Genomic DNA, 27487 nt, shown 5'->3' on the forward strand with positions numbered 1-27487 from the left:
ACGGTTCAGAATGCAAGTTGGAGAGATGGCAGTTTTAGATCAAGTGTAGTCATTAGGGTACTGTTTTATCTGTCACATCTATTGCGTGTCTGTCATCACTACTGTACCGTCTCCTTTAATCTGGCTGTAATATTTTTCCTTTTGCAATTTATATTCCGTGGACCAGTGGCTGAAAGGAAAATGTTACGCCTCTACATTCATTCCATAGCACTGGACCACTGCCTCCTTATCACCACACCTCACACTCGACATCTCTTCCACTTGTCCTTCCATATCACCACACCTAATGCTCCACGTCTCCTCCTTCTCCTCCTCCAAAGGACCGCCTGGGCCTCCAAAGTTCGAGACTGACCTGACGCGGGAGTACCAGGCAGGGTCGCCGCTTGACCTGGCCTGTACCAGCGAAGGAGGTCATCCACCCCCGTCACTCAGGTAGGCACTTTAGGCTTCCGTAAATCAGGGACAAGAGATACTTTACAATTCCACAGCGTCTACTTCTTGCTCTGGCATGTCCGTCACCCCCTCCCTGACGCATCACATTCGAATCATCTATGGGCGGAGATTTACCTAGCCTCTCTTTCAGCTTAGGACCATTAGCCAGTAGAGGTGAGTGAGTTGTAGAAGAGATGGAATATTAAGTGATCTTTTGCCCCCGATTGCATTTGATATTAAGTCCTTCAATTCTTTATGGACTCTTTCTGTTATGTTGAGGCTCCTAGTCTGACCAAACTCTTACATGGTATCAATAAACACAACTTTAATATGTGGGTATTGGTGGGAGATGAAAGGAGGACAGCCTGATGAAGGAAAGCACAGTAACATGGAGGCGATTTGTTTGTGGCTATCCCCTCATGGATTTAGGAGTAAGAAGTGACTATTTATGCATTTAAAAAAAAAAAAAAATCTACGTCTCACACTCTGTCCCCCCTTCTCTTGCACCGTCAGGCTGTACCGAGGTGATGAGCTACTGACGACAGAGGTGAGTCAGGAGGGACGAGTTCGGCGGGTGAGTGTGAGATTGGAGCTGAGTGCTGCTGACAACGGGATGGAGGTGTTCTGTCGAGTCAGCCCAGACGATAACTCCACGGAAACTCTCTCTACCTCCGCCATTCTCCAAGTTAAGTGTGAGTCTGAGGCGTCTCGTCAATATTCTCATCTTTATCAGTGTCTTAGTCATCAGTATCGTTTTTGTTGCCTCCGTCTTTGTCGTCCTCATTACTGACATCAGCGTTATCAGTATCATCGCTGTCGTTTTCATAGTCATCTTCATCGTCACCGTTATTATCATCATCATCGTTCTGTTCTCATTAATGCATGGGGTGCATCATAGGTAAAGATAAAATAACATCCATCATCATCATCATCATCATCCCATGTGCCACCATTGACCTGCATGGGGTTCCCCTCTAATATTTCAAGTAAGCAGGAGCCAGAAACATAGTAGTAGCAAAAATAACACGAAACCAGACCTACAAAGCAGCACAGTTTACACAGGATCATAAGGCAGGCAATTTTTGCGACTGTGTACTCACTTGGCCAGCCCTGCAGCACTTAGGGATATTGCACGTGGAGGCTTTGTTTACCAGCTGTCACCTACCTCGCCTCCAGTGGCATGCGCTTTGCCGAGGCTGGAACTTTACACCGTGGTATAGTGTGATGCATCAAAGCATAATGCTTTTATCTTAACCTGGCCTAGATGTTCGTTCTTTTGCAGCTTATTTCACGTAGCTCAGTGACAAAATAAGGCAACACTATGGCTGTACATTCCATAGCGCTCCCTTATAACTAGTATCATGCTCTAATGTTAATCTATTGTTGTAAGTCGGCATTCAGGATAGAGAGAAGGCAATTTCAGGCCAAGGGTAAAACGAGCATAGTTATTATTTTGAGCCTTATCAGACTTGCTCGGTTAGACTCGTGAACGACAATGCGGAGTGTTAACGAATGCCCACGTTTTTTTGCCATGTAATATATAGCTCCAAGAGGTGAACCCAACATAAAAGATGGTTTAAGCTCCTTCAGTCTAGAGTTTATCTTAAATTAGATAGAATCATCTAGTGTTCCCATTAATTGTATAAGTGTCTTTGGATTTTTGAGGCAAGATTATAAAGTTCATTTCATGGTATCGAGAATAAAACAGGAGAATTCTACTGCTTGAATATATAGCTAGACACACAGATAGATAGGTAGGTAGATAGATAGATATAGATACTGATACAGACTCTAATTCTGTGAAATAGTTTATCGAGCTGTTTCGCAACCCTTTGATTGCTAAACAAAATCATTAATTTTAGCCTGAATGAAATACAGAAAGGACTCCATAGCAGGGAAAGAGTTACCAATTTTGTAAGGCAATAACCATAATAACTAACTGTAATGTGTAGGGGGTAACGCGGTCAACCAGTTTACCCTATATATATATCCTGCTTGTAAAATTTTAACATTACGAGCCCCATTTATCAGTGTATTGGGTACGTATGTATGTATGAATGTATGTATTATGGTTGCTGGCTTGCTTATGAATTGGTAGTTCCCAAATACATGTCCACGCTTGCTATAAACGTTGAGGACTTGTAGAATAATTTCCTGTAAACGTTCACTTCTACATTGAACGTTTTTAAGCCTGTTCGTTGGATAATTTCATAAACGTTTACGTCAACAACATGTGTGAAGTAGACGCACTGGAAAAGTAAACAAATTTCTGTCCCTTATTGTACTGTACACTTTCTGTGGTCTTTCAGCCTTGGGTTCCTTCTACACACACACACACACACACACACACTCTCATGACTTTGGCCTTTCAGCTTTGGGTTCTTTCTTCACACACACACACACACACACACACACACACACACACACACACACACACACACACACACACTCTCATGACTTTGGCCTTTCAGCTTTGGGTTCTTTCTTCACACACACACACACACACACACACACACACACACACACACACACACACACACACACACACACACACACAAAATCATGACTTTGGCCCTTTCAGAACTATCCATTATCCATGAATTCAGATTATTCCTTTCACAACAGTGGGAGTTTTGTTAAGTTATTCAAATATCATGATATAGAGACCCAGTATGTGTAGGTCAGAGGTACACAGAGTCCACACAAACATGCGTTAGAATTCTCTCTCTCTCTCTCTCTCTCTCTCTCTCTCACACACACACACACACACACACACACACACACACACACACACGATTTTAATGGCTTTGATGCCTATGCTGCTGATGATGATGATGACAGTGATGATACCTTCAATAGCCGAAAGCAGCGTAAAAAAAAACAGCACATTATTATCCCTCTAACGATCTCTAGGACAGCGGTAGTCACAGGTCAGGTAGGTATAATTACAGCGGCCGTCACTCTGCGCGTTACCATCAATCACCCCACCTGTTATTACTCCATAAAAGTGCTGTGTTCTGAACTGGGGAAGGAGAGGTTCAGAAATGTGTATAATAAATGCTCGGATTTACATTCAGTTCCTTGGATCCAGTGGCGTATTTCATAGTTTCTTTTTTATTCTTATTTCCTTTAGTTTCTTCTATATTCTGTATCTTTTTTTTTTTCTATTTTCTGTATTTTTTTCTGCTTCTTCCTCTTCTTCTTTTTCTTCTTCTTCTTCTTCTTCCAAACACATCAACTTGGTGTCATTTTTTAATATATTCACCAATTCGCTTCAATTTTCTTTTTGTTTGATTTTTTTGGGGAAGGGGTCTTTTAAAGGGATCTGTATGGTGAAAACTCAAATCATATAAATAACTGGAATATTTAGATTATTCCTTGGTACCTACAGTGAGAAATAGGTATTCCTGATTTTGAAGCATCATTTGGAGGTCGAAGTAAATTAAAAGGACACCAATATATTGAAGGGGTTGATTATAGAGTGCAATAAATACTCTGTTAATAAATACATATCAAGGCCTAATATATATATATATATATATATATATATATATATATATATATATATATATATATATACTGTATACAGTAAACGATGCATGATATGTATTAGCACGTCATCAGGCAATAGCAGAAATATATCAAAGACGCCAAGGTACTCTTAGACTTATATAAAAGTTGTTATAAGAAAAGAAAATATTTATGAAGGCCAGGCTCTAATAGCTACAAATATTATCTTTAAAACTGATTATTAAAACCAGACAGAGTTGATTCACTCAGGACAGATTTAAATATTTACCGCCAAAAGACGCCATGGTACTCCTAGACTGATAAAAAAAAATGGCCAGTGTATAATAGCTACAAATATTATCTTAAAAATTGATCATTTAAACCAGAAAGGGTTGATTCACAGAGAACATAAAAATACTGAAAAAAAAAAAAAAAAAGTTTTTCATTCAAGATTTTTTTTTGCACTGATTCTGTTATTAAGTTTGTGGAATGTTCGAGGCTGATTGTGATTTGCTGGGAGTTTAAGGCGTAAAACTTTATTACGAAAAAAAAAGAAGGAAATTTGCATATATTTTTCATCTGAACCATAAAAACTTTGCATATGCAATATATATATATATATATATATATATATATTTCTCTTTTTGTAAGGCTATACTCTATCAAATTACTGTATATATAGTCGATGTCTTTTAGCGCAATACATCTGTTTATTTAATGTGTGTAAGGCGAGATACAAAGAGAGGGAAAAGTATAGATTGATGGGCAAATTAATCGGTATAGTTAGATAGATAAATATAGTAACGGGATAGAACGATAGATACCCTGAACGATGGGGAGAGAAATGTAGACAAACGGACAGAAACACACATATGGAAGGAGATTGAGTTGGAGGGTGGAGGGGGAGGGAGTAGTGAAAAATCACCATATGAGAGAGAGAGAGAGAGAGAGAGAGAGAGAGAGCGTGCTTGGGCGACAACTGGGCCGAACAGAACCAACAAAGCGAAGCGAATCAAAGCTTCAAGTCTTTTATCTCGAAGTTTGTCCAATACTCGGCAAATATGTGTTCTGTCAACCCATTTGCCGGATTGTTTCGCCGTACTCCCCACCGCAGGGATTGCTGTTTATCTATCTGTCTAGCTATCTATTCATCTATCTGTCTGTCTATCACTAGATAAATATATTTTGTTGTCAGCGCATTTGCGCGATTGTTTTACCGTACTAACTACCGGAGATATTTTTTTTATCTATATATCTACTTAATCTGTTTATATATCTGTGATTGCCTGTCTATCTTTTTGTCTACCTACTGATATAAAATCCTGTCTTGCTTTACCTACCTCTTACAACCACATTAATTTCTCTCTCTCTCTCTCTCTCTCTCTCTCTCTCTCTCTCTCTCTCTCCCCAAACTCTTTAAATTGCGCCTAAAGTTATATGCTTTCGAAATTTCAGAAGTTAGAGGACAGAGTTACGTGAATTTTGTGTATCTGTTCTTGCTCTCCGCTTCTTGCTCTCCACTTTTGCTCTCCACTTCCTGATTTTCACTTCTTCCTCTCATGGTACACAATAAACGCCGTTGCGCTTTGTTTTTAGCGATTTATTATGTATTTCAACTCTGACATCATGTACTTCACTACACTGACCCCTCTCTAAGATCATCGTCAGTAGTCAGGTATATAAAAGCATGGCCTGCCTACTTTCTTGCCATTTGTTTTTCTTCTTTTGTTTTTGAAGGAAGTTTGGCATTAAACCCTCCTCACGCCCTTACTGGCCAACCTACAAATCTCATCTTCACAGGTTATATCACCCCCACCCAGACGCACCACCCATCAACATCGTACCCACTTTTCTCGCTCTCCTTCTATCAGTTTGTCGCTCTCTTTCTATCAGTTTGTCACTCTCCTGTCAGTTCGTCGCTCTCCTTCTTTCAGTTTGTCCCTCTCCTTGTATCAGTCTGTCGCTCTCCTTCTGTCAGTTTGCTTTCTCGAGATTCTCTGCCTCCCCTCGCTGTGGGCTACACGGTACTTAGTCTAAGTTGTTCCTTATTTTTATCCTTTTCCAGTCCCGCCGTGGGAGGTAACAGGATGGGTGACTCCTGCGAGGGTGGAGTCAGGTGGTGTGGTTGTACTGACGTGCCTAGCCTCCCCCAGCCGCCCTCCTGCAGCCATCACCTGGAGGGCACCCACACTCGCCCTGGGCAAGGCATCCACCACACAGCAGGTTGGGGTGGGCGGCCCGGGCACCAGGTGGGTCATAGGAGCACGTGCTGGGACATACTATATACCAGTGGCCCTACAAGACTCATAGCTGCTCCATAGTAACGTTTATATAGTGTTTGCCAAGAATTTTAGATGTGCTTGCCTTCCCTGCAGTATAAGACCATTCTTAGGTTTGATGATGCTGAGAAGTTGCTAAAGGTCACCCGTTAAAAATAGTCTTACAAGCTCTGGTGTGTGTGTGTGTGTGTGTGTGTGTGTGTGTGTGTGTGTGTGTGTGTGTTTGTGTGTGTGTGTATGTGTGTATGTGTGTGTGTGTGTGTTCCTTTAATCTTCCTCTCTGTGCCAGGTCTGAAGTGGAGGTGCATGTGGAGGCGAGACACAACGGGGCCAAGGTGGAGTGTGAGGCAAGCAACGGTCTGGGTCCACCTGTCTCCACCTCACTCACACTGTTCGTCTTACGTGAGTACAAACCGATGTTATTCACCAGACACTGTTTTTTATCGGATTTATTTTACACCAGCTTTTTTCACCTTCACTCTTTTTCACTACTATTCCTTTTCACAAAATTTTTCCACTCATTATGTTTTATTTCTATTCGATCATTCTTTTTTACTCTTTTTCACTCCTCATTCTTTTTCCCCACCATTCTTTTCCATCATCCATTTTCACCATCATTCGTGTTGTTAATTTTTTTTATTCTTTTTTTCACCAACACTTTTCAGTTTCATCATTCCTTTTTGTCATTCATCTCTCAGTATTTTTTTGCAATTTTTTTCACTATTGTTACCACTTTTTATTCATATTCGTTATGGAGCAGTAAAGTACAATGTCTTTTTCTTTTTTTTTAATCAGATGGGCCTGTGTGGGTTGTAACGCCGCCTCCCCTGGTCAATGTGAGTGAGGGAAGTGTTCTCCTTGTTTCTGCCAAAGCCATTGCCAATCCAGGACCTGTAAGGTAACTGTATGGGCTCTTTAGTGCCTTTCTGACACTTTCTGTTGCCTATCTAATATTACTAGGTACCCTTCAAAGGCTGCTTAGTACCTCAATAATACTACTAGGGACATCTAACGTTATTTAGTGTCTCTCTAACATTGCCTAGTACTTCCTAAAGACAGTCATCATTGTCCGTGTTGTTTTTCGCTGAGAAGAACAAAAAAATAAGTGATATTTTCATTATCATTTTAGCATAATGTCTTGATATGTTAGGATGTCGCCTAAATGTCTAGAAAATGTATAGTCTAACCCCAGTAATAGTAATCTGCCTACACATCATTAGCAGGTTCATAATTCCACTCAGATTCATCCTTCATTAATTAGCCACCTTGTTGCCACAGGTGGATGACGGTGATTATATACACCAGGTGTGTTACCAGTAGACGCTGCGCTATTGCATTAGTGCCACCACCTGAATTTGCATACGACATGTATTTGTAACTGAATAATTAATTGCACTACCCCTGTTTTATGCAAATTGCAGGGTTATTAAAAGGCTTCCCACAACAAAACTCGAATCATTGTATACACAGAAAACTATTTCTGTTATATATATATATATATATATATATATATATATATATATATATATATATATATATATGATAGAGAGGGAATCACACCTCAGTAAAAAGTAAAGAATTAACATTTTGGCAAGACTGTTTACCTTTTTTTTTTCTTTTGTGCATATAATATCAGTACATAACGAAGGAAGTAAGCTGCACCAAAATAATTAGAACACCTAGGTTACAGAGAAGTATAGACGACATGACATTCTAATCTGCTTCACATGAAACAAATTTGAACCCGTATATTCTACCCTCAGAAACTCGCCCTGTTCTTCCCCCTCTCGTTTCAATATTAACGGACTTATAAACGAATATGCTGCACAATACTTTAAAGGGTTTCCCCCACTTGCCTTTTGAGTCTTTTCCAGAATGAATTAATCTACGAATAAACCTTCAGCCTTCCATAGAAACCGAAGTATACAGCTTTTAACAGTAAATAGTTAAAATTGAATTGTGCTGATGAGGAGTAGTAGTAGTAGTAGTAGTAGTGATCTCAGATTTTATATGCCTTGACACAATTTTACCAAGAGTATTTTATTTCACTTCCTTATACGAAATTTGCTTTAGTTTTTACACCATCTCTTACAAGCAGTTTAGGTTCGTGCTGTTGAAGGTAGGGTGAACTTTTAAAAGACACGGGTCACGAGTTATTTTTTTTTTTTTCCCCTGAACGAATACTCACACTGAAGCGGTGAGGAGAGAGGGCAAATTTCGATCTATCTGTCTGTCTGCTTAATTATCTATCTTCCTACCTGTCTGTCTATCTGTCTATCTATCATGTACCGATGCCGTCGAGGTGGGTTAGAGATTAGTGATGTTGATGAGCTGAGAATGGAGGGTGTGGGTCGTGGTGAGGGTGACGATAATGAAGTTTCTCTCAACTTCACTGTCTCTTTATGTATCTATCCATCTGTCTATCTATTTATTCATCTATCTGGTATCTATCTATCTACCAGGTATCGTTGGCGTCGTGGTGAGTCGGAGGTGGGTGAGGGAGGAGAGCTGCGTGTGGAGGGAGTGGATCGGGGTGAGGGAGGCCGCTACACAGTCACAGCACACACCAACAGAGGGTCGGCCATGGCTACATTTATGGTGAACGTGCAGTGTAAGGCAAACTCTTTTATTCTTATCCTTTCCTTGTACAGTTAGTAAGCTGTTTTGGTTCCTAGTTTTCAGCCTAGTTCGATGAGATGTTGTTCCTAAGAAATATAAATTCTAGCTGTTGGTAGAATAAATGAATTAAGGAATTATCTGTATGCATATAGAAGGATGGAGACACTGATTGATAGATAGATAGAATGATTGATAAGTAGATAGATAGATGGATGGATGGATATAGGCAGATAGATAGACAGACATTCACCACATGAATAAACGTGAAAAGATTATGATGATGATGAAAATAAATGATATGTGCACCAGGCAATTAACAAACTCTTACCGGACATAATGAGGCAGATCTGAGTTTACAGGTATTATCATTTCAAATGAAATAAGTGTGCGTTGGCGAATATTTGGTCTGATTCAGGTTATCTCAGCTGTTGCTGTGGATACTCACTTTGCTTTGCTCTCGCCATAAAACTAGACGATTTTGTTCAGCCGTGGTAAATCTTGGAAACCAGTGTATTAATTTCAAAATGATCCTTTCCTCCCGCCTTAAAATACGTTGATGTCATTGATAAAACTCCAAACATTTTGCGTCAGTGCCAATCAAAGTCTTCGTTCTCTGAGAGGATTGAGAGTTTTAATTTGTATCTCCACATTACTGGTTTGAAAAATAAATGCCAATTACTAGCGATGCCTTTGAAGTTATTATGATGAACCAGACAGATTCATTACGGAGACTGATGAAGTAAGGAAAGTATTGTTATGCTTGGCTGAGAGGGGAGGGGTGGGGAAGGGCTGTGTGGGGAGGCGAGGGGAGGGGCACTGTGGGTTTGTGTTAGGAGGGGAGGGGTGTGGAGGGGCGCTGTGGGGCTGTGTGGGGAGGGGAGGGGTGTGGAGGGACGCTGTGGGGGTGGCTTTGATCTTTACTAACCAGGTAATGAATGGCTGATGGTGGGATGTCTCTCAGTGTCTCATTGTGTCTTTGGAGATACCTCAACACTCGTTCCTTAGCGATTTACTCTGCACATTACACCTTAACATCCTTTTGCAATGTACTGATTCCTGAGAGTGTTAAGGATTGTATTTACTCCAGACGGGCCAGAGCGTGTGGAGGTAAAGCGTCATGTGGAGGTGGAGGGCGGGGCGCGGGTGAGTCTGAAGTGCACGGCGCAGGGCAACCCCACCCCATATGTCACCTGGACTAGGGTACCCTCCACGCAGGACACAACCCCACACGTCAGGTAAAATATCTTTAAAAGGTATTGCGTGTTTTATACTTTATTTTCATTCACTCAGTCACAGTACACCTCACAACCCAGCTAGACTGATTATTAATGTAAAAAATATATATATATACAGTACAGTCCCATCATCTATGTCACCTGGACTTTCTACACAGGACACAAACCCACACAACAGGTCAATCTCAGCTGCTGTTGATCTTGCATACTTGGTGCAGTCAAGTCTGCGTCTAAAATTAAATGTTCGTGAAACTTGTTAAGAAAATTACAAAAACACCTCACTGGCTTTTCCGAACTTGACACAAAAAAATACGTAAACATTAACAGAACGCCATATTAGGATATCCGACCATATGACAGACAATTATAATCTTTCTCCTTATCCTCCCGGCTTCAGCAACAGAGTGGAGGTAAGGCAGAGCTGGGTCGAGGCATGGGAGGTTAATTAGAAGGACAGACAGAGGCAGACAGAGTGAAGGAGGAAAGGTTAAAGGGGATCCTCAGAGATTTAAGACCAAGAATACTATCACTGTTTCCCTGGAGTTCCATTCGAAAGCCTCATATCTAATTTATTTTTACCTGTCAGCTTCAGTAATACCGTGAATGGACGTGGGTGGAGCGGGTACATAGGTGGAGGAACGGCGGTGCTTGGGCGTGGCGTGGGTGAGGCAAGGTTGGAGGTGGAGGCAGCAACACGAGCTGACACGGGCATATACGAATGTCACGCCAGGAACATGCTCGCCACTTCACCCCCATCACAGCTAACTCTGGTGGTCCAACGTGAGGAAGAGATGAAATTGTATTTGTAAACAGAGGAGATGATTTTAATGCTAGTAAATTATGCTTCCATGTTGAATGTAGATAGTGGTCGTGATGTATTGACAAAGAATGGAGATAGTGGTTATTATCAGTATATTGGTATGCATTGTATTTATGAGTGTGTAACTGTGCCCTGTTTAATGACAGTGTATATATATTGTACAGTAAGTGTGCACTTGATTTTATGACATAGTGAGCCATGTACATCAAAACTGCACATAATAACTTTGGTAATTACTAAAGAAGATAGTGAGCTTGAGACTGCGTTGCCCGGTCCCCTAGAGGCGGTGCGTGTGGCTGAGAGTGATGGTGGGACGGGGGGCGCCTGGGGGCCTCTGGGAGGGCGGGGCAGGCTTGAGTGTAAGGTCAAGGCTGCTCCACAACCCACCTTCGTCTGGAGCAGTGTTGGCGGACTCATACTCCTCAACAGTGACAAATATACCATCCATGAGTCCAAGGTAAGTGTTCATGTACTGGTGCGTTTTATTATTATACTTTGTCTTTTTTTTTTAGTTTCCTTTAGTATGTTTTATGCATACAAACCTCAGTATAGGTAAATCTGCAAGCTTTCTATTAACAACTTAGACCGTCATACTGCTCAAGGAAGCCTTATCTTTACGTATCTCCATCTGTCATGTAATTAGTTTTGGCCTGGAGAATGTAAGGCGATTCTACACAGGTATGCCACTAGAAAACCTCATAGAATCCGAGACAAAAGTATCTTAGCCCTAAAACCCTTCGAATTGGTCCACCTGCTTCCCCATCGCTCTTTTCCCGTCCATTAAGTGTCGGAGTCATGGCAGAGGCGCGGCACTCTGTCACTAACCATTGGAAAATTTAATGTCACATAACCTAGCGTACAACCATCACAACCTGTCAGTTTGTGAGGTCACGAAAGTAAGGTGTGCATCATAAACATTCATTTCCTTAAGATTGCCTCATTCAGTGGCATGGCGTCTTTCTATGCTTCATTTTTACCATCCACGCATGATTGTATTAATCCCTTTAACTCTTATATACCTTTTTCTTGCTACTAGTAATTCAGAGCAGTCTTATCAGACTTAGGGAACTGAATTAGTGTTGGAGTTAATGAAGACTATCTCTACGCCAATCGACACGTCTCTTAAAAGCTAAATAAAATCGTTAGTTGACGTAGCCAAATCTTTCATCAAACAGCACTTCTCATCTTTCTGTTTTTCGATGTTGCCTGCTGTGATGGGAGATCTTAATAACGATCCCTCCTCCTCCGACGCTACACCACCCTTCCTCAAAACCTTTTTTTCTCCCATCAAATATTCTTTCCTATTTCCACTTTATCCCCCTTGTCTCTCCAAATCTCCCCATTGTTAATATTATGTCCAAATTCTCTTAATTCCCTCCTCGTCTTCCTTATCTCCCCACCTCACCACCCTTATCTCTCCATCTCTCTCCATCACAAAATATTCTCCACGTTACCTGTCGTGAATCAGGGAGGGGAAACTAAGGAAGACTTATGTTTCTAGCGGAGTGTTGCATGAATAATTCACCTATGCGCCTTTCCCCTCCCTCTCCATCATCTTCACCTCCTTCCTTGTTATAAACTGTCTTGTTCTCTCTCTCTCTCTCTCTCTCTCTCTCTCTCTCTCTCTCTCTCTCTCTTTGTGTGTGTGTATATATATATATATATATATATATATATATATATATATATATCGGTTATGTCCTTATTTTCTTCCCCTTCTTCCTTCCTTCCCCCTCAACATTTCTCCCTCTATCCTCCATCCCTCGCCCTCCACGCCTGTCAGTCTCTTTACGCTTTCTCTTTATGTAATTTCCGTTTCTCCAGCTCTCAGCATCTCTTTCCCTCTTTCCCCATAACTGACACATGGGATAGTACTTTAGAACTCAGTGCTATAAGGGGCGCATCTGTCTCTCTCTTCTTTTCATTTCATCCCTCGTTTTCTCCTTCTCAGTCTCTGCCTCCAATATTCTTTCTCAGTTTTCACCTTCCATCTCTCTCCCAGCTAACGGACGGTCTAGTAACTTGGGTCTCAATGCTGGAGTTGGCACGTCTTTCCTCTGCCTGTTTTATTTACTTTCCTTCCTCCTCTTCCCATCTCTCTTCTCCTTTAGTCTCTCCTTACCTCTGTCTCTCTCTCTGTCCCTGTCTCTCCATCTCTTCCTCCCATCTAACCGAAGCGCCGTTAACAAGTGCTCATTTCTCTCCCTTCGTCCTTAATTTCACCTTCAGTCTTCTCCATCGATCCCTCCATCCCTGTCTCTCCGTGTCTCTCCATCCTACCGTCTCTTATTTGTCCTCCTTTTCTGTAGCAGCTAATAGACAAGTTGGTAACATAGATATTGGTTATTTAAGACGCATAACTCTCCTACTTATTACCTTCCGTCCTCCATCTCTCTCCCTCCGTCCATGTCTCTTCTATCTCACACCCTCCGTCCTTGCCTCCTCTATCTCTCCCTCCAGCTTTCTCTCCGTATCTCCCGTCTCTCCATCTCTGCCTACAGCTAACAGACGGGCTGGTAACGTGGGTGTCGGTGCTGGAGGTCACTAGTCTGGTGCCACAAGACTACACCAGATACCGCTGCGCCGCTCACAACAAACTCGGGTCAGACTCACTCATGCTTGACCTACGACCTCCCGGACGACCTTTACCGCCTGCCAATTTAACAGTAGGTGCCATATCTATCTATCTATCTATTTATCTATCTATCTATCTGTGTGTCTAATCCCAGAGTTTATCTAGGGCAGCTGTTACGAAATACATTAAACATTGCATTACACTCATTCTGGTCATTGTCGGAAATGCAATCCCTGCACACATACTCACTCTTACCCATATCCTGTGTTTCTCTATGTATCTATCAGTCCGTCTGTCTATCAGTCTCGGGCATATGCTTTAGACGAGTTCGAGATTGCTCCTATAACTACTACTGCTTATATATTTACAGGGTGAGGGGGAGATGGCTCAACAGAAAACACAGAGACTGGTGATAGTTTAAAGTTGACGTATCCAGTTAGGCGTGAAAATTTAATAAATGTGAGGGACGTGCTTGTTTGGGTTTATGTTGATTTACACCAGGTATTTAACTACTGCTGTACCTCATGGCTTTACACACACACACACACAAACACACACACACACACACACACACACACACACACACACACACACATTAGTATTCAAGTTGCACTAGTGACCCAGTTCCCTCAGCTGAAAACAAATCAGCCATAGTACACGCTCATGCCAAATACGAGTAAAAACTGTGAAACAAGGCAAAGTTTTCTGATGCTAAGGAGGACCAGCGTAGACACCAGTTGCGGTATAATGCGAGTGTATCATGCAACTGTACTGACCGCATGTGCATTACGTAGATATAAAGAGTGCATGACCCATAATGCACTGGCCCCTAGCATGACACAGGAGGCTTCATTATAACCACCTCTTACCTACAGCTGGCTTCAGTCCTCACGGTACGAGGTCATTTTTTCTCTCATTCTTAGTGCTCTCAGATGATTTTATTCAGCTCTCGTAAAGCCTCTTGTATTGAAAGGGGTAAATGAAGACTCTATCTAATCCTTCAGTATAGATAAGTCAGATAACCCGAATCGCATTACGTGGATAAAAGACTGCGTGACTTAATAATACACGCAACCCCATTTGGTGGATACACTGTGCATGACCTGTAATATACTGGGCCATTGCATTACACAGAACGACTTAATATAACGATCTCTTACTTACTGTTGGCCTTAATCCTTAGTCGACGAGAGGCTATTCCTAAGCTGATGATGATCGTCTGTCGGTTAAAAAAAAAAAAAAAAAAAAAAAAAAAAGGCTTCAGTCGTTGTAAGAGAATTAAAATGTTCATACTCAGTCACTGATATGTTTCCCCATTGACTGACTGGTCTTTGTTTCTTTATAATCAGGACCTCCATAGTGAACTGTTGATTCCAAACAGGCAGTCACTTACGTACTCGTGGCCTATTTATTTCAAATTAAAGAAAACTCATCATGGATTAAAAAATAAAATCTCTCTGCCGAACAGAAAAATGTACTCTATATTAATCAGACTAAGCAGTTCAAGTCTTGTGGAAAAATATGCAAACATATATAATAATCAGAAAAAATAATTCAGTCACTCTGTAGCAAAAATAAATAAATCTGTACTGAAGAGAATAAGTGTACCTAATCCGTCCAAAGCATATTGTATTTTTATTATGTACCTGTCAGTTCTTAATTCTGTCTTGTTCTTCCTTGTTATTATCGTATTCCTCCAAATTTTTTTTCTTAGTCCTTGCAAGCCCTTCTTTTGTTATTATATTCATGTCCTTATCATCTATTCTTTATTTTCGTCATATTCTCTCAAGCCCCAATTTCTCATATTTCTCCAGTCCCCTTCTTACTTCTCCTTTATTCATGTTTCTTCCATATTCTCCACATTTCTTTTCATGATTTTTGTGAGCTTTTCCTTATCTCTTCATGTCTCTGCCAATTCGTCCATAATTTTGTCATGTTCAGTTTTGTCATGTTTCCTTCGATCATTCCTTATTGTTACGTTCCTGTCGAATCCTTCTTTTCAGCGTTATTTTTTTCTTGTATATTTGTGTCATTCCTACCAGTTCCTTTTCATTTTTGTTATTTTCCTCCATATATGTGTCATTTCTACCAGTTCCTTCTCTCTTTTTGTTATTTTTCCCCATATTTGTGTCATATTCCTGTAAATTCTTTCTCGTTTTTGTCATATTGTTAAATATGTGTGTCATATTCCTACGAATTCCTTCTCATATTTGTCATGTTCTTATAAATTTATATCATTTTTCCTGCCAATTCCCTTCTTTTTGTTATATATTTGTATCATATTCCTACCAGTTTCTTCCTTTATGTCATGCTCTTATATATCTGTATCATATTCCTACCAATTTCTTTATGTCATGTTTTTATATATTTGTATCATATTCCTACCAATTCCATTCTTTCTGTAATGTCCTTATATATTTGTATCATATTCCTGCCAATTCCTTGTCATTTTCGTCACGCCCCTGCCTCATTTCGTTCCCTCACCCTGCCACACAACACTCCCTCCGCCACTTCTGCGAAATAATCACTGTGGGAGCAGGTATATGTTGCCATTCTCCTCCCTCTCCCCCATGCCAAACCACTCTTAATATATCTTTATTCCTTCTACTGCATTAAGCTAGCGCAGGGTGGAAAAATACGAAAATCCTATAAATGCTGTACAGATCTGCAAAATAACTTGGGGATTTTTTTGCTCGTTTATGTTTATTTATTTACTTTAAAAATCGTATAAATGCTGTACAGTTCAGCAAAATAACTAAGGATTTTCATTTTTTCTTTTTGTCTTGGTTTCCTCAGAGCTTATTTTTACGACCATATCCATTTCTGTAACAGTGATTTTTTTTTTTTTTTTTGTACGTTTTTTGGTATTTTCGAAAGGGATTAGTCAGTTTATGAGACTTTAAATCTGAAAGGGTTAGATATACAGTAGTCTTCATCTTTTTACAGAAGATGAACAGAGGAAGGAAAAAAAAAAAAACCTCTGGGATGTCATCACAGTGGTAGCAGGCGTATGATGTCATTTTGCTCCCAGTTCCCCATACCAGAGCACTCTTTATTGCTTTATTTTTTGTACTGCATTATGCAAGACCAGTTACAATGCGGTGGAAAATATAATCTTATTTAATCCGCACAAATACACAAACTTTTTTATTTTTTACCGTGGCCAGCAAATAAAAAATACACTAGTGAAACATCCACGTCAGAGTGCCATTAACACTGTAATGCACTGACTTACATTTCTGAAAAAAATCCTTTTCGAGGTGTGGCAGTTTATGCAATGTGCCAGAGAAAATCGAGGCTGTGTGATATGTAGCAGCATGGTGTGTAATAGTGTGAAGTGTGACAGTGTTGAGTGTGGCAGTGTGAGGTGTGATGGTATGTGCATTGGCTTGGTAAGATGTGGCAATATGAGATGTTGTAGTGTGAGGTATGGCTGTATGAGGTGTGGTAGTGTGAAGTGTGGCAGTGTGTGATATGGTAATGTGAGGTGTTGCAGTGTGCAGTGAGGCAGTGTGAGATATGCTGGTATGAAAGGTTTGGCACTGAAAGATGTGGCAGTATGAGAAATTGCAGTATGAGTGTCGCGATGTGAGTTCTGGCAGTGTAAGGTGTGTAGGTATCAGGTATAAGGAGTTTCAACCACCAAAATTAATACTAAACCACTAATATAAATCAATAAAAAAATAAGGAAATACTGACCCATCTTAACACATCCAACACGCACTTAAATTTCTGAGACTCCTATAACTCACTCTCACCTGAAAAAAAAAAAAATATGAATACGTCCCTCACAAATCAACCAATTTCTTCCACGTATCCATCATTTTTCCCTCCATGTATTCCGCCCTTTTTCCTCCGTGTGTTCATTTTTCTCTCCTTGTATTCATTTTTTTCCCTGCATTGTCCCATTTTCCTTTCATTTTCCTCCACTTATCAACCATTTTTTCCCTCCATTAATTTTGATTTTTCCTCCTCCTGTCTATTATTTTCTCCATGTATTAGTTTTTTTCCTCTACATCAGATATTTTTCCTCCATGTATCCAGTTTTTCCCTCCATATATCCAGTTTTTCCCTCCATGTGTCCTGAATTTTCCTCCATGCGTACAGTGACGTCCGCTTCACATTTAGGAAGAGATATTGGACGAGGGTGTAGGTGTTGATGTGTGAGTGTGTGTGGTTGTGTGTGTGTGTGTGTGTGTGTGTGTGTGTGTGTGTGTGTGTCGCAGCTGGTTGATGTAAATGTGGGCGGAGTCTTAGTGTGGGTTTGGTGCGGTGATGTGAGCGTAGGTGTGAGTATGGTGCTGGTGTGTATGTAGGATGGGTGTAAGTATGCATGTAATAATATTAGTATGGATGTACGTATTTGTGGTGATGGTATGGGTATGGATGGAGGGTGAATGGGAGTGCAGGCTGGGTGAGGTTTTGTATATGAGTGTATGTATTAGTAATTATAACCCTAGTTTAATCTCAAACATGATCCCAGTGGACTTCAGGATGACACTGCCCTTCTCCTGCTGTCCACCATCCTCCTTTCGGGAGTAGGGAGGGAGCTCTGAGACGCGTTTGTGTAGCCGGATAGGGGAACCGCTCAGTTATATGGGTACTACAACACGAAGAAGGATAAAAAGCGGTGTTAGTTCGAGATTATAGATACAGATGATACTTTTGGCTTGTATAGCTAAAAGAACCTCAACCTCCTCCCCTTACCCCACGACTCTTGCCATCCTCACCCCCCATCACCCCACAACTCAAGCTCCCCGCCCCCAGACACGCTTCAGCTACCCCTCATCCTTCGTCCTGCCTCACCCAGGTTGTCAACGTAAGCGGTGATGTGGTGTGGCTGAGCTGGTCTGCCCGTCATGAGGGAGGCGCCCCGAACGACTACACCGTCAGGTACCGACAGCTGGGGGATCCGGTGTACCAGGTGAGCCAGCATTATGCACTTAGGTAGGTTGTAGCATTAGTTATTGTCTCTGGCTCTATTGGATTACCGTACTGTGAAACGTGTCAGACCTATGGAGTTACAGTGTGTGTGTGTGTGTGTGTGTGTGTGTGTGTGTGTGTGTGTGCTGATATCCACAGAGAAAAAGAAACACTAAAATACCCGAGCCCTTTCTGTATCTTGAGGTTAGGGTTAACACTGATTTCCCTTGAACATATTGTGAGTACAGGAACATTTTAACATGAGAACAAGGAAATCCATGAATTCACTTGAGTGCTCGGGAGACTTCGTATGTTTTTTTCCATGTCGGTATCAGCATTTTTATAATGTCAACTCTAAACGTACAAATACCATATATATAACTATTTGTTTATCTATACTCAGTTGTTATAGATATTTTTGTCTCACGCATGACTGTATTATCTCACTTGGCCCCAATCCCATTCCTTCAGTACGTGGAGGTATCAGGTGGGCTCAATACAAGGGCAAAGCTAAGGGATGTGGTACCTGGGAGGGCGTACACGATAGGGGTGGCGGCACGTAACTTGCACGGCAGCTCACAGTACGTCACCTACACCATCCCAGCCAGCACAGGTGAGAGAGAGAGAGAGAGAGAGGAGGGGAGAGGTTTGAGTATAAATGTGATTAATGGCAGGATCATTTGTACTGAGTGAGGCTGAATGTCAACATGGAGAGAGAGAGAGAGAGAGAGAGTCTGACGTTGAGAGTGATGTCTTGGTGGCCTTATAATTAATTAAAAGCAGAACAGAGAAGTATACAATGAGCCGCTGAGTACAGAAGCAGGGTAAAGCTAATTACAAGTACTGCTAAGTGGAAACACACACACACACACACACACACACACACACACACACACACACACACACACACACACACACACACACACACACACACACACACACACACACACACACACGAGGTGGATGAGGAAGCAAGATGGAACTAATACTGTAAGTGGTACCACTGTATAATTGTAGTGAGAGACTAAAATTAAAAGTGGAATGCGTACGAGATGAGTGGTAGAGGAAGGAGGAACCCAAGGTCCTTGTTCTCTTCGGTTAAGGAAACTCCCTAACACCTCTTCCTTAGCGATTTATTTGTTGCTCTAGTTCATTCATTTTCACGTGATAGAGATTTTCGTCTGTGGCCACCCTTTGCGGGAATAAAGCATCTGGCTATAGAAGGATATGTAATAGGTTGGGAAAAGAAGGAAGGTGTATCTCATTAATATTCTGGGTAATATTGGTGAGAAACACTAGCGAGGAATATTAGGTAATAAAAAGACGAGAAATTATTAAACGTGTGAGAGGAGTGGAGGAAGGTGGAATTAAGGTGGTGGATGCAAGTAAGGTGGAATTTGGCCTGTGCTGTCGTCGGGTAAAGAAGTTCCCTAACACCTCTTCCTTGGCGATTTATTTTTGAGTATGAGTGGTTAATATCCTTCTGTACGTTATTTGTGCAGAATTTGGCTATGTTTGAAGGATTTTTATAACAGTAGAGGACAGTAAGGAATAATAAGCAAAATAAATCACTTGGGAAAAGGTGTTGGGGAGCTTCCTTACCTAGCGAGAGTATTCTAGATGTAGTGGTTTAATAGTAGGGCATACAGAGACAAAAAAAAAATAAATAAATATGGGGTGAGGCAGAGCAATAAAAGTTCCATATCCTGGGTAATAATGGAGCTGAGTCATATTTAACTAATTTAATACTATTAGTTTTTTATGACTTATTTTTTGCTTATAAAGGACAGTGTTAGTAATCATGGGACGTGTGCCACACACTATGATATATATATATATATTTAGCAATTCCTTCGGTCTTCAAAAATATATATCACAGAAGTAGTCTCGATTTTTTTTTTTTTAAGTTATGAGGTGGGGTGGAACAAGGGAATGCCAGTCTCTTAGCTTACTGTAAATCATTTTGGAATTACTGTTCATATATAAACGAAAAAAAAAAAAAGGTATAAGCTGGGGAGGGAGCAAGGTAGAACTAATATGCTGAGTGGCAGTACGGCGTAATTACAGATGGTACAAAGAAAAAAAGTGGAGTTCAAAGCGGAGATTAAGGCGGGGTACAAAGTGGAGTATGTTTGTGGTGGTTGGGGGAGGGAGATGGAAGCTAGGTTGTGGTGGAATTACATGTGGAAGTACGAAAAAATGGTCTAAGTCGGTTAACGTGAACCTGGACGTAAGTGTGTGTGTGTGTGTGTGTGTGTGTGTGTGTGTGTGTGTGTGTGTGTGTGTGTGTGTGTGTGTGTAAAATTTTATGAATGCAGGAACTTAAGAACAAGAGGACAGAACAAAAACTATGATTAAGGATTGGTTTATTACTTGAGAAAACGTACAGTTATCTCTAATATCTGAAGAATGAAGAAAAAATCGTCTTGAGGAACATAATCTGCATATATATAACGACTCACATTACTCTAGTGACTCTAATGCCTTAATTCTTCTCTGTGCTTTAATTTTATGGAGATTGCTTCCTTCCAACCCTTTCTTCACGAGCTGTGTCTCCCAAGCTGCATAGCAACGTGTGACACCAATTAGGAAAAATTATAGCCATTGAACTGAAGGTTTTAGGTGGCTGATGAATTTGCGATCTTTTTAACATTTTATTCTGGCCACCAACAGACGATTTTATTGAACATAGGGGAGATATTTCGAACTGGAGGGGCTAGATAAATCCTTCCCTTATCCCCTCACTACCAGGAGACTCCTATCAGCTAAATAAAATCGCCTGCGAACAGCAAGGGATTACTCAAGTTGTGCTGCGTACTAATTACTTCATCTAGTTCGAAATATATCACTTAAAGTTTTACCCCAGTTTACGTTATTTATTTATTGTAACATAGGAGAGACAGTGGTATATTCTCGCGGGAAATACATGAGAAATGATGTTGCCCGCACTTCTCTTGCCCTCCATGACACCAGAGCCGCACCCTTTATCATCGCACACTTGGGACGCACACCACCGCACATCACCACACACCACCGCACACCTTCACTACACAACATACACCACAACCGCTCCACCAAGCACCACCACACGCCATCCAGTGCACATCACCACCACCACTAGACACCATACTCCACATCCTTTATCACTGCACATTATCACCACTATACATCACACACCACCACACACCCTGATACACCACACACATACATCACTATAACCATCACTTTAATCAACACATCACCACCCGCCACCACCACTTCCACACCGATACTAACTTAACACACACACCTCTATTAGACACCATCACACAAGCCGCTACACACCATCACCACCACCTCAGTTACGCACCACCATCGCACGCGCAAAAGGAAAATACAAAATCATAACTACTGCCACACACCATCACCACAACAGGACAACACAGCACTACATATTCCATCACACACACCATCCACAAGTACCTCCACCTGACACCACCACATTACACCTAGCACCACTGCATACGAAGACCGCGCACGCACACACACACACACACACACACACACACACACACACACACACACACACACACACACACACACACACACACACACACACACACACACACACACACACACACACACACACACACACACACACACACACACACACACACACACACACACACACATCACCACCACCAGTACTACAGACTACCCGCTATCCAGACGTAGTTCTAAGACGTTGGTGGAAAAAAAAAAAGTGGTTTGTCTATGAAAATTATAGTTATATCTGTAGACCGGGTTGGGAGATTGTGGCTATAAATATGGAGCCGTGAAAAGGAAGCAAAGTGTGTGTGTGTGTGTGAGAGAGAGAGAGAGAGGGAGGGAGGGACAGAGAGTATTCTGCTAAATAGCCCTTCTTTTGGCCTGTGTGTTTCTCATTTGTATTAAACAAAATGAACCTAAGACTCATTGCCATCAAAACTCATCCCTTTCGGAGATTAAAATTATGCAATAAGAATTTGCTAATGACTCTACTCATGGGCAATTTGTTACACTAAATTGCCGGGTTTACTCTATGTCTGGGGTGTTTTGTAATTCTTGAACTTGTTTTTACTTCAGAAATATCTCCGTAGTGGTACAGACGGAATTATTAAATCTTCCTTTTAGTTTTTTTTTTCCTCCTTACCAAATTCATCCTGTTCTGCCATCTTCTTTACTGTTGCACAGTATACACCTGCGGGAAGTAATATGCTAGTTTTGGTACTTGATTTAGCTTCCAGTCCACAGGAAACGTCAGTTATACAATGGCCAACCTTAACAGAAAACATCAGCTGTACCATGGCCAACCTCAATGTGGTGATTCCTTCAAGACGAAGCATTGTGTCTGACTGACTGATTGATTACCATACCCTGTGTTCCATGTTCTCCTGCATAATGTAACTGACCTGCCCTTGCTTACCTCGCCTTTGTGCCTCAGGTGTTCCCCCAGGCCCTCCCACCACCCCGAGGGGCCTGGCAGCGAGTCCCGCCGAGAAAGAGTGGGTGGGGCGCGGTGGTCCCCGTGGTGGTAGTGTGGGGGGAGGGGACGGCGCCCCCCCTCCATCCCGCCTCACCCCCCTCCACCTGGCCCTGGCCGCCGCCGCCGTTCTGGCCATAACCCTCGCCGCAACAGCCTGCATCGCCACACGCCGACGCCGCAACGCCGCAAAGGCCAACGTCACAGGTAACACGCACGCACGCACGCGCACACACACACACACACACACACACACACACACACACACACACACACACACACACACACACACACACACACACACACACACACACACACACACACACACACACACACACACACACACACACACACACACACACACACACACACACACACACACACACACACACACACACACACGTGCGATTAACCTGCCCTCTACTGGCAGACTAATGGCATTCTCCCTGTCCCTTTTTTTAGTGTTGACGACTGTGCCGTTGTGAAAGGGATGTGTGTGTGTGTGTGTGTGTGTGTGTGTGTGTGGCTACCCAACCTTCCAACAAATACAATAAGAGGCGAGCCACACCGGGAGTGAGTACCGCACCTAACTTTAGAGAACCGCGGCAAAGTTAGCGTATGAATTATAGTCCCATGTGGCAGAGAGACTTTACGAGTGACGTTAGTTCACATGATGAATTGGCAACGCTGGCGTGGGTGAGGAATAACAGCCATGGCCACGCTGAAGACAAGATGAACCAGACTATAAAAATGCACATATTATAGCAAATGATACGTATTATATAGTCTTAAACGTTGGTATTATATGACGTGATATTTTGATAGGTTAAATGAAGTTGCACAGAGAAGTCATTAAGCAGAGAGACCTACATTGGTGGGGAGGAGGGTGCGGATAGAGTGAGTTACACAGACAGACAAACAGGAAAGACACTGAAAAACAAGCATGCAAAAACAGAGAGGGGAGGAGTTGCAAAGACAAAGACAGACAGACAGACAGAGTGGTGGGAGGGAGGGAGAGAGAGAGAGTGAGGGAGATAACGTTTCCTTCCACACACTAATCTGCCTCTGTCCTTTCGTTTACATAGCCTCCCCAGCCGGCACCACCTCCTTGGCCACGTTGGGAATCAGCCTGTCCTCCAGCCCAACTCACCCCAGCTCAGCCCACGCCAGTCCAGCCCACGCCAGCCCAGCCCACGCCAGTCCAGCCCACGCCAGTCCAGCCCACGCCAGTCCAGCCCACGCCAACCTAGCCCACGCCAGCCACACCAGTCCTGCCCGCTCCTCTCCACCCACGTCCAGTTTGGTAAGTACCTTAGGGTTCTCGTATTTTAAATGGCTGTGATGCTAGTGACTGATAGAGGGTTGATGCTGTTGTTGTTGTCGTTGTTGTTGTTGCAATCCCAGGCTCATCTCGTTGTGGGCTTAGTGGATTGCGGAAATTCGGAGACTTCGATTGGTCGTTCCCAGAGGTCTTTTTGACGAGGCTGCGTTGAAGGACTGTTCTTGTTGTGATAGTGTGGTGCTTGTGGTGAGTGTGTTGTGGTGCAGGGAGCGGCACTGCGGTGTGGGCAAAGTAGATTATAAGTTGTATTTTGTGTTGGTACAATAACAAGGAAGGGTGATGGCCGCATCGCAGTGTTTCTCAGGGTAGGGAAGATTCAGAGGGATGTATTTTGGGTGGTGGTTCTCGAAGTATGTTGTTTGGCTGGAAGTTTTGGATGGCTGTGGTGGCTGCCCATCTTCCAGCTCAAGCCACCCTCATTCAGTTACTTCTTCACATCCCTCCATTTCATTTCCAGTCTTTACCTCATTCACAGACTCTTCTAGTCAGTGTCCCATTTTCCATTCTCTCAGCAAAATAACTGACGGAAAATGCTAATGATCACAACATGTTCCATTCCTCAGGTCACTGCAGCCGTTCAGAGCAGCGAGGATCGGCCTCCAGGAGGAACCAGGTACGGTGTTAATAAACTTTCTGGAGCATTAAGTAGTGCATGAGATAAGTATATTTAGTTTTGTGTGTCCGACTCTGGGCATAGGCTTCACAGCCTGCTATTAAGGCCCAGCAGTCCTCCTACATACCATGCACCTCTACATGTCATCACTTCGGCGTTAACACCCACCGTTCATATTGAATACGTGCTAAGGCTGTCTCATACAGAACTGATTGTTGGTTTATGCTTTTTACCACCACCCATACAGATGACAGGGACGCACAAACAAATTGAGACAAAAACAAAACAGGGACACACAAGCAGAGATACAGAAAAAATAAAATAAAATAAAATTTTCCCGTATGGCAGATGTGTCGTCTCGTCATCACCTCCGTCATCGTCCCTCAGCGCCGCCGTCAGATTCCCTGCCGAGCCTGACGTGTGTTCACTGGGTTCCAGCGTTTATGACAACGTGCCTTTGGAAGCTCACGGGGGCGTTTCACAGGGCATTTTGAGACCCGTGTTACTCAAGTGTTCGGAGCAGAGGGAACCGCCTCAGCTGGTTCAGGACGCCCTTAGCTCACTCCCTCAGCAGCAGCAACAGTCACTCCCTTCAGTCACGCAGCAGCTAAGTCTGAACTCGGTCATGGAACACCAGAATGTAAATTCACCTGCACACCAACAGAATTTGAACTCATTCACACAGCAACAGGATGTGACCTTACTCACCCAGCAACAGGATCCATACCCACATGCACAACAGCAAAATCTAAACTCACTCGCACAACAGCAGGATCTGAACTCACTTACACACCAACAAAACCTTAGCACAGTGAACCAAGCCCAGCATTTCAGTCCAGTCAAACAACCACATCATAGCTTAGTTCCACAAGATAAACACACCCTCATCACGCACTTGCAGCAGCAAAACATTTTAAACTCGCCTTCTAAACAGCATCAATCTTCCTCACCGCCAGTAGAACAATATGCTTTAAGTTCAATCCCCCAAGATCAACACACTCTAACCTTACTCCCCCAAGAAGAGAATCGCTTTGGTTCAGTAATACATCAACAGCAAACTTTAGGCTCGGACCTTCAAGAGCATCAGTTTCAGCAACAAATTCCTAACCCCAATCTTCAAGACCATCACCTTCAACAGCAAATTCCTTGTTCCAGTCAAGAGCAGCAGTTTCAACAGCAAATTCCCAGTTCCACCCATCAAGAGCCACAATTTATTTCAGTCAGTTTACCTGTAGAACAACATACACTTCCTCAGCAGCTTACCAGTTTCAGCTCCCTTCCCGAACAGCAGCACACCTGTAGCTCATCCGAAGACCAAGTGGAGGTGGAACAGAAGCAGCACATTGTCAGTCAGCATCAGGAACAGCCTGTGTTATATACCACAACACCATTCCACCATTCACTTGTACACGAGCAACAACAAATGCTCCCCGAGCGGCAGTCAGCGCCTTCCCAAAATGTAATTAGTCCTTCGCAAAACATAATCAGTTCTTCACATAATGTTTTTGACACTTCGCTGCATGTAATCAGTTCTTCGCCAAACGTTATCAGTCTTCCGCATAACGTAAGCCCTTCTCATAATGTAATCGGTCCTTCGCATAATGTGATCAGTCATCCCCAGAATGTAATCAATCCCCACATGTCCCCAGAGCATATTATAGTCCTGCACCACTCCCCGCATCATGGTAGTCCCCTTCATCAATCGCCCATTGCCGTTCAATCACCACAGCTCTGCAACACAACACAGGCCTCTCATTATTCTCCACAGAGGCTGGGACCATCGAAATCACTGCAGACTTTTTCCACTTTCCATCCCCCAAAATATAAGCAACCCGAACATCAACATTTGCATCATCAACATCAACAGCAGCAACTAAATCAGCAACAACCTCCACATCAACACCTACCACAACAACAGCAACATCCAGATCACCCTCAGTATTATCAACAGCATCAACAACTACAACTGCAACAACAACAACTACATCGCCAGCCATCATTACACGTGCAATCCCATCAACTTTCACCCCAAAAACAGAGCCATAAACAGTCACCACCACCACCACCACCAACACTACCACACTCACATCAGTATCATCAACAACATCCACAGCAAATGTACCCACACAAGTCGCAGTCATCACCACAAAAACATCAACAGCAGCATCAACAACAACCTCATTATCAACCACATCAACAGGAACCACAAGAATCATCGCTACCAAATCAACAACAAGAAGAGGCGCGTCAAGTTCCTGAAAGCCAAATGTCACAACTTCACCCATCAGCTTCAGCATCATTTCACGAACAACAACAACAACATGAAGTCACATAATGAAGACCATTTACTAAAAAACAATAATTATAATAAAAATTAGATATATCATTACAAAAGTCTGTTGTCAGTGGGCCTCTACAGTCACCTTAACACACGTATCCTCCTTGATTGCAATTTTTAATCATCACCATCATCATTTTCATCATATAGCTCTTAGTCATCACCATCATCACTTTCATCATATCGCTCCATTTCCAACTCTATACATTTGGCTTCTGGTATCAACGGGAAAAAAATTATCCGAATACCCATTGCGATGAACCACACATGCATTACGCTCCTCAGGTGGGACCGGTAGCG

General features: G+C 42.3%; 1 protein-coding gene across 1 annotated transcript in view; it reads left to right on the plus strand.

Annotated features, from left to right (window-relative positions):
- Positions 1 to 26084, plus strand: part of LOC145391017 (nephrin-like) — a 40354-nt gene extending 14270 nt beyond the window's left edge. Inside the window, exons 8-24 of the mRNA XM_080265750.1 lie at positions 321 to 432; positions 946 to 1124; positions 6008 to 6191; positions 6511 to 6623; positions 7017 to 7119; positions 8684 to 8832; positions 9928 to 10075; positions 10662 to 10855; positions 11177 to 11352; positions 13397 to 13561; positions 18281 to 18394; positions 18865 to 19006; positions 22856 to 23101; positions 23980 to 24197; positions 24800 to 24849; positions 25198 to 25660; positions 25971 to 26084. Of these exons, the coding sequence (XP_080121876.1) occupies positions 321 to 432; positions 946 to 1124; positions 6008 to 6191; positions 6511 to 6623; positions 7017 to 7119; positions 8684 to 8832; positions 9928 to 10075; positions 10662 to 10855; positions 11177 to 11352; positions 13397 to 13561; positions 18281 to 18394; positions 18865 to 19006; positions 22856 to 23101; positions 23980 to 24197; positions 24800 to 24849; positions 25198 to 25660; positions 25971 to 26084 (2870 nt within the window). The remainder of the gene's footprint in view (positions 1 to 320; positions 433 to 945; positions 1125 to 6007; positions 6192 to 6510; positions 6624 to 7016; positions 7120 to 8683; positions 8833 to 9927; positions 10076 to 10661; positions 10856 to 11176; positions 11353 to 13396; positions 13562 to 18280; positions 18395 to 18864; positions 19007 to 22855; positions 23102 to 23979; positions 24198 to 24799; positions 24850 to 25197; positions 25661 to 25970) is intronic.
- Positions 26085 to 27487: the final 1403 nt, after the last annotated feature.

The sequence above is a fragment of the Coenobita brevimanus genome, chromosome 16 (genome assembly GCF_032717465.1).
Source record: "Coenobita brevimanus isolate Jiangsu-jjx chromosome 16, ASM3271746v2, whole genome shotgun sequence".
Lineage (NCBI taxonomy): Eukaryota > Metazoa > Arthropoda > Malacostraca > Decapoda > Coenobitidae > Coenobita > Coenobita brevimanus.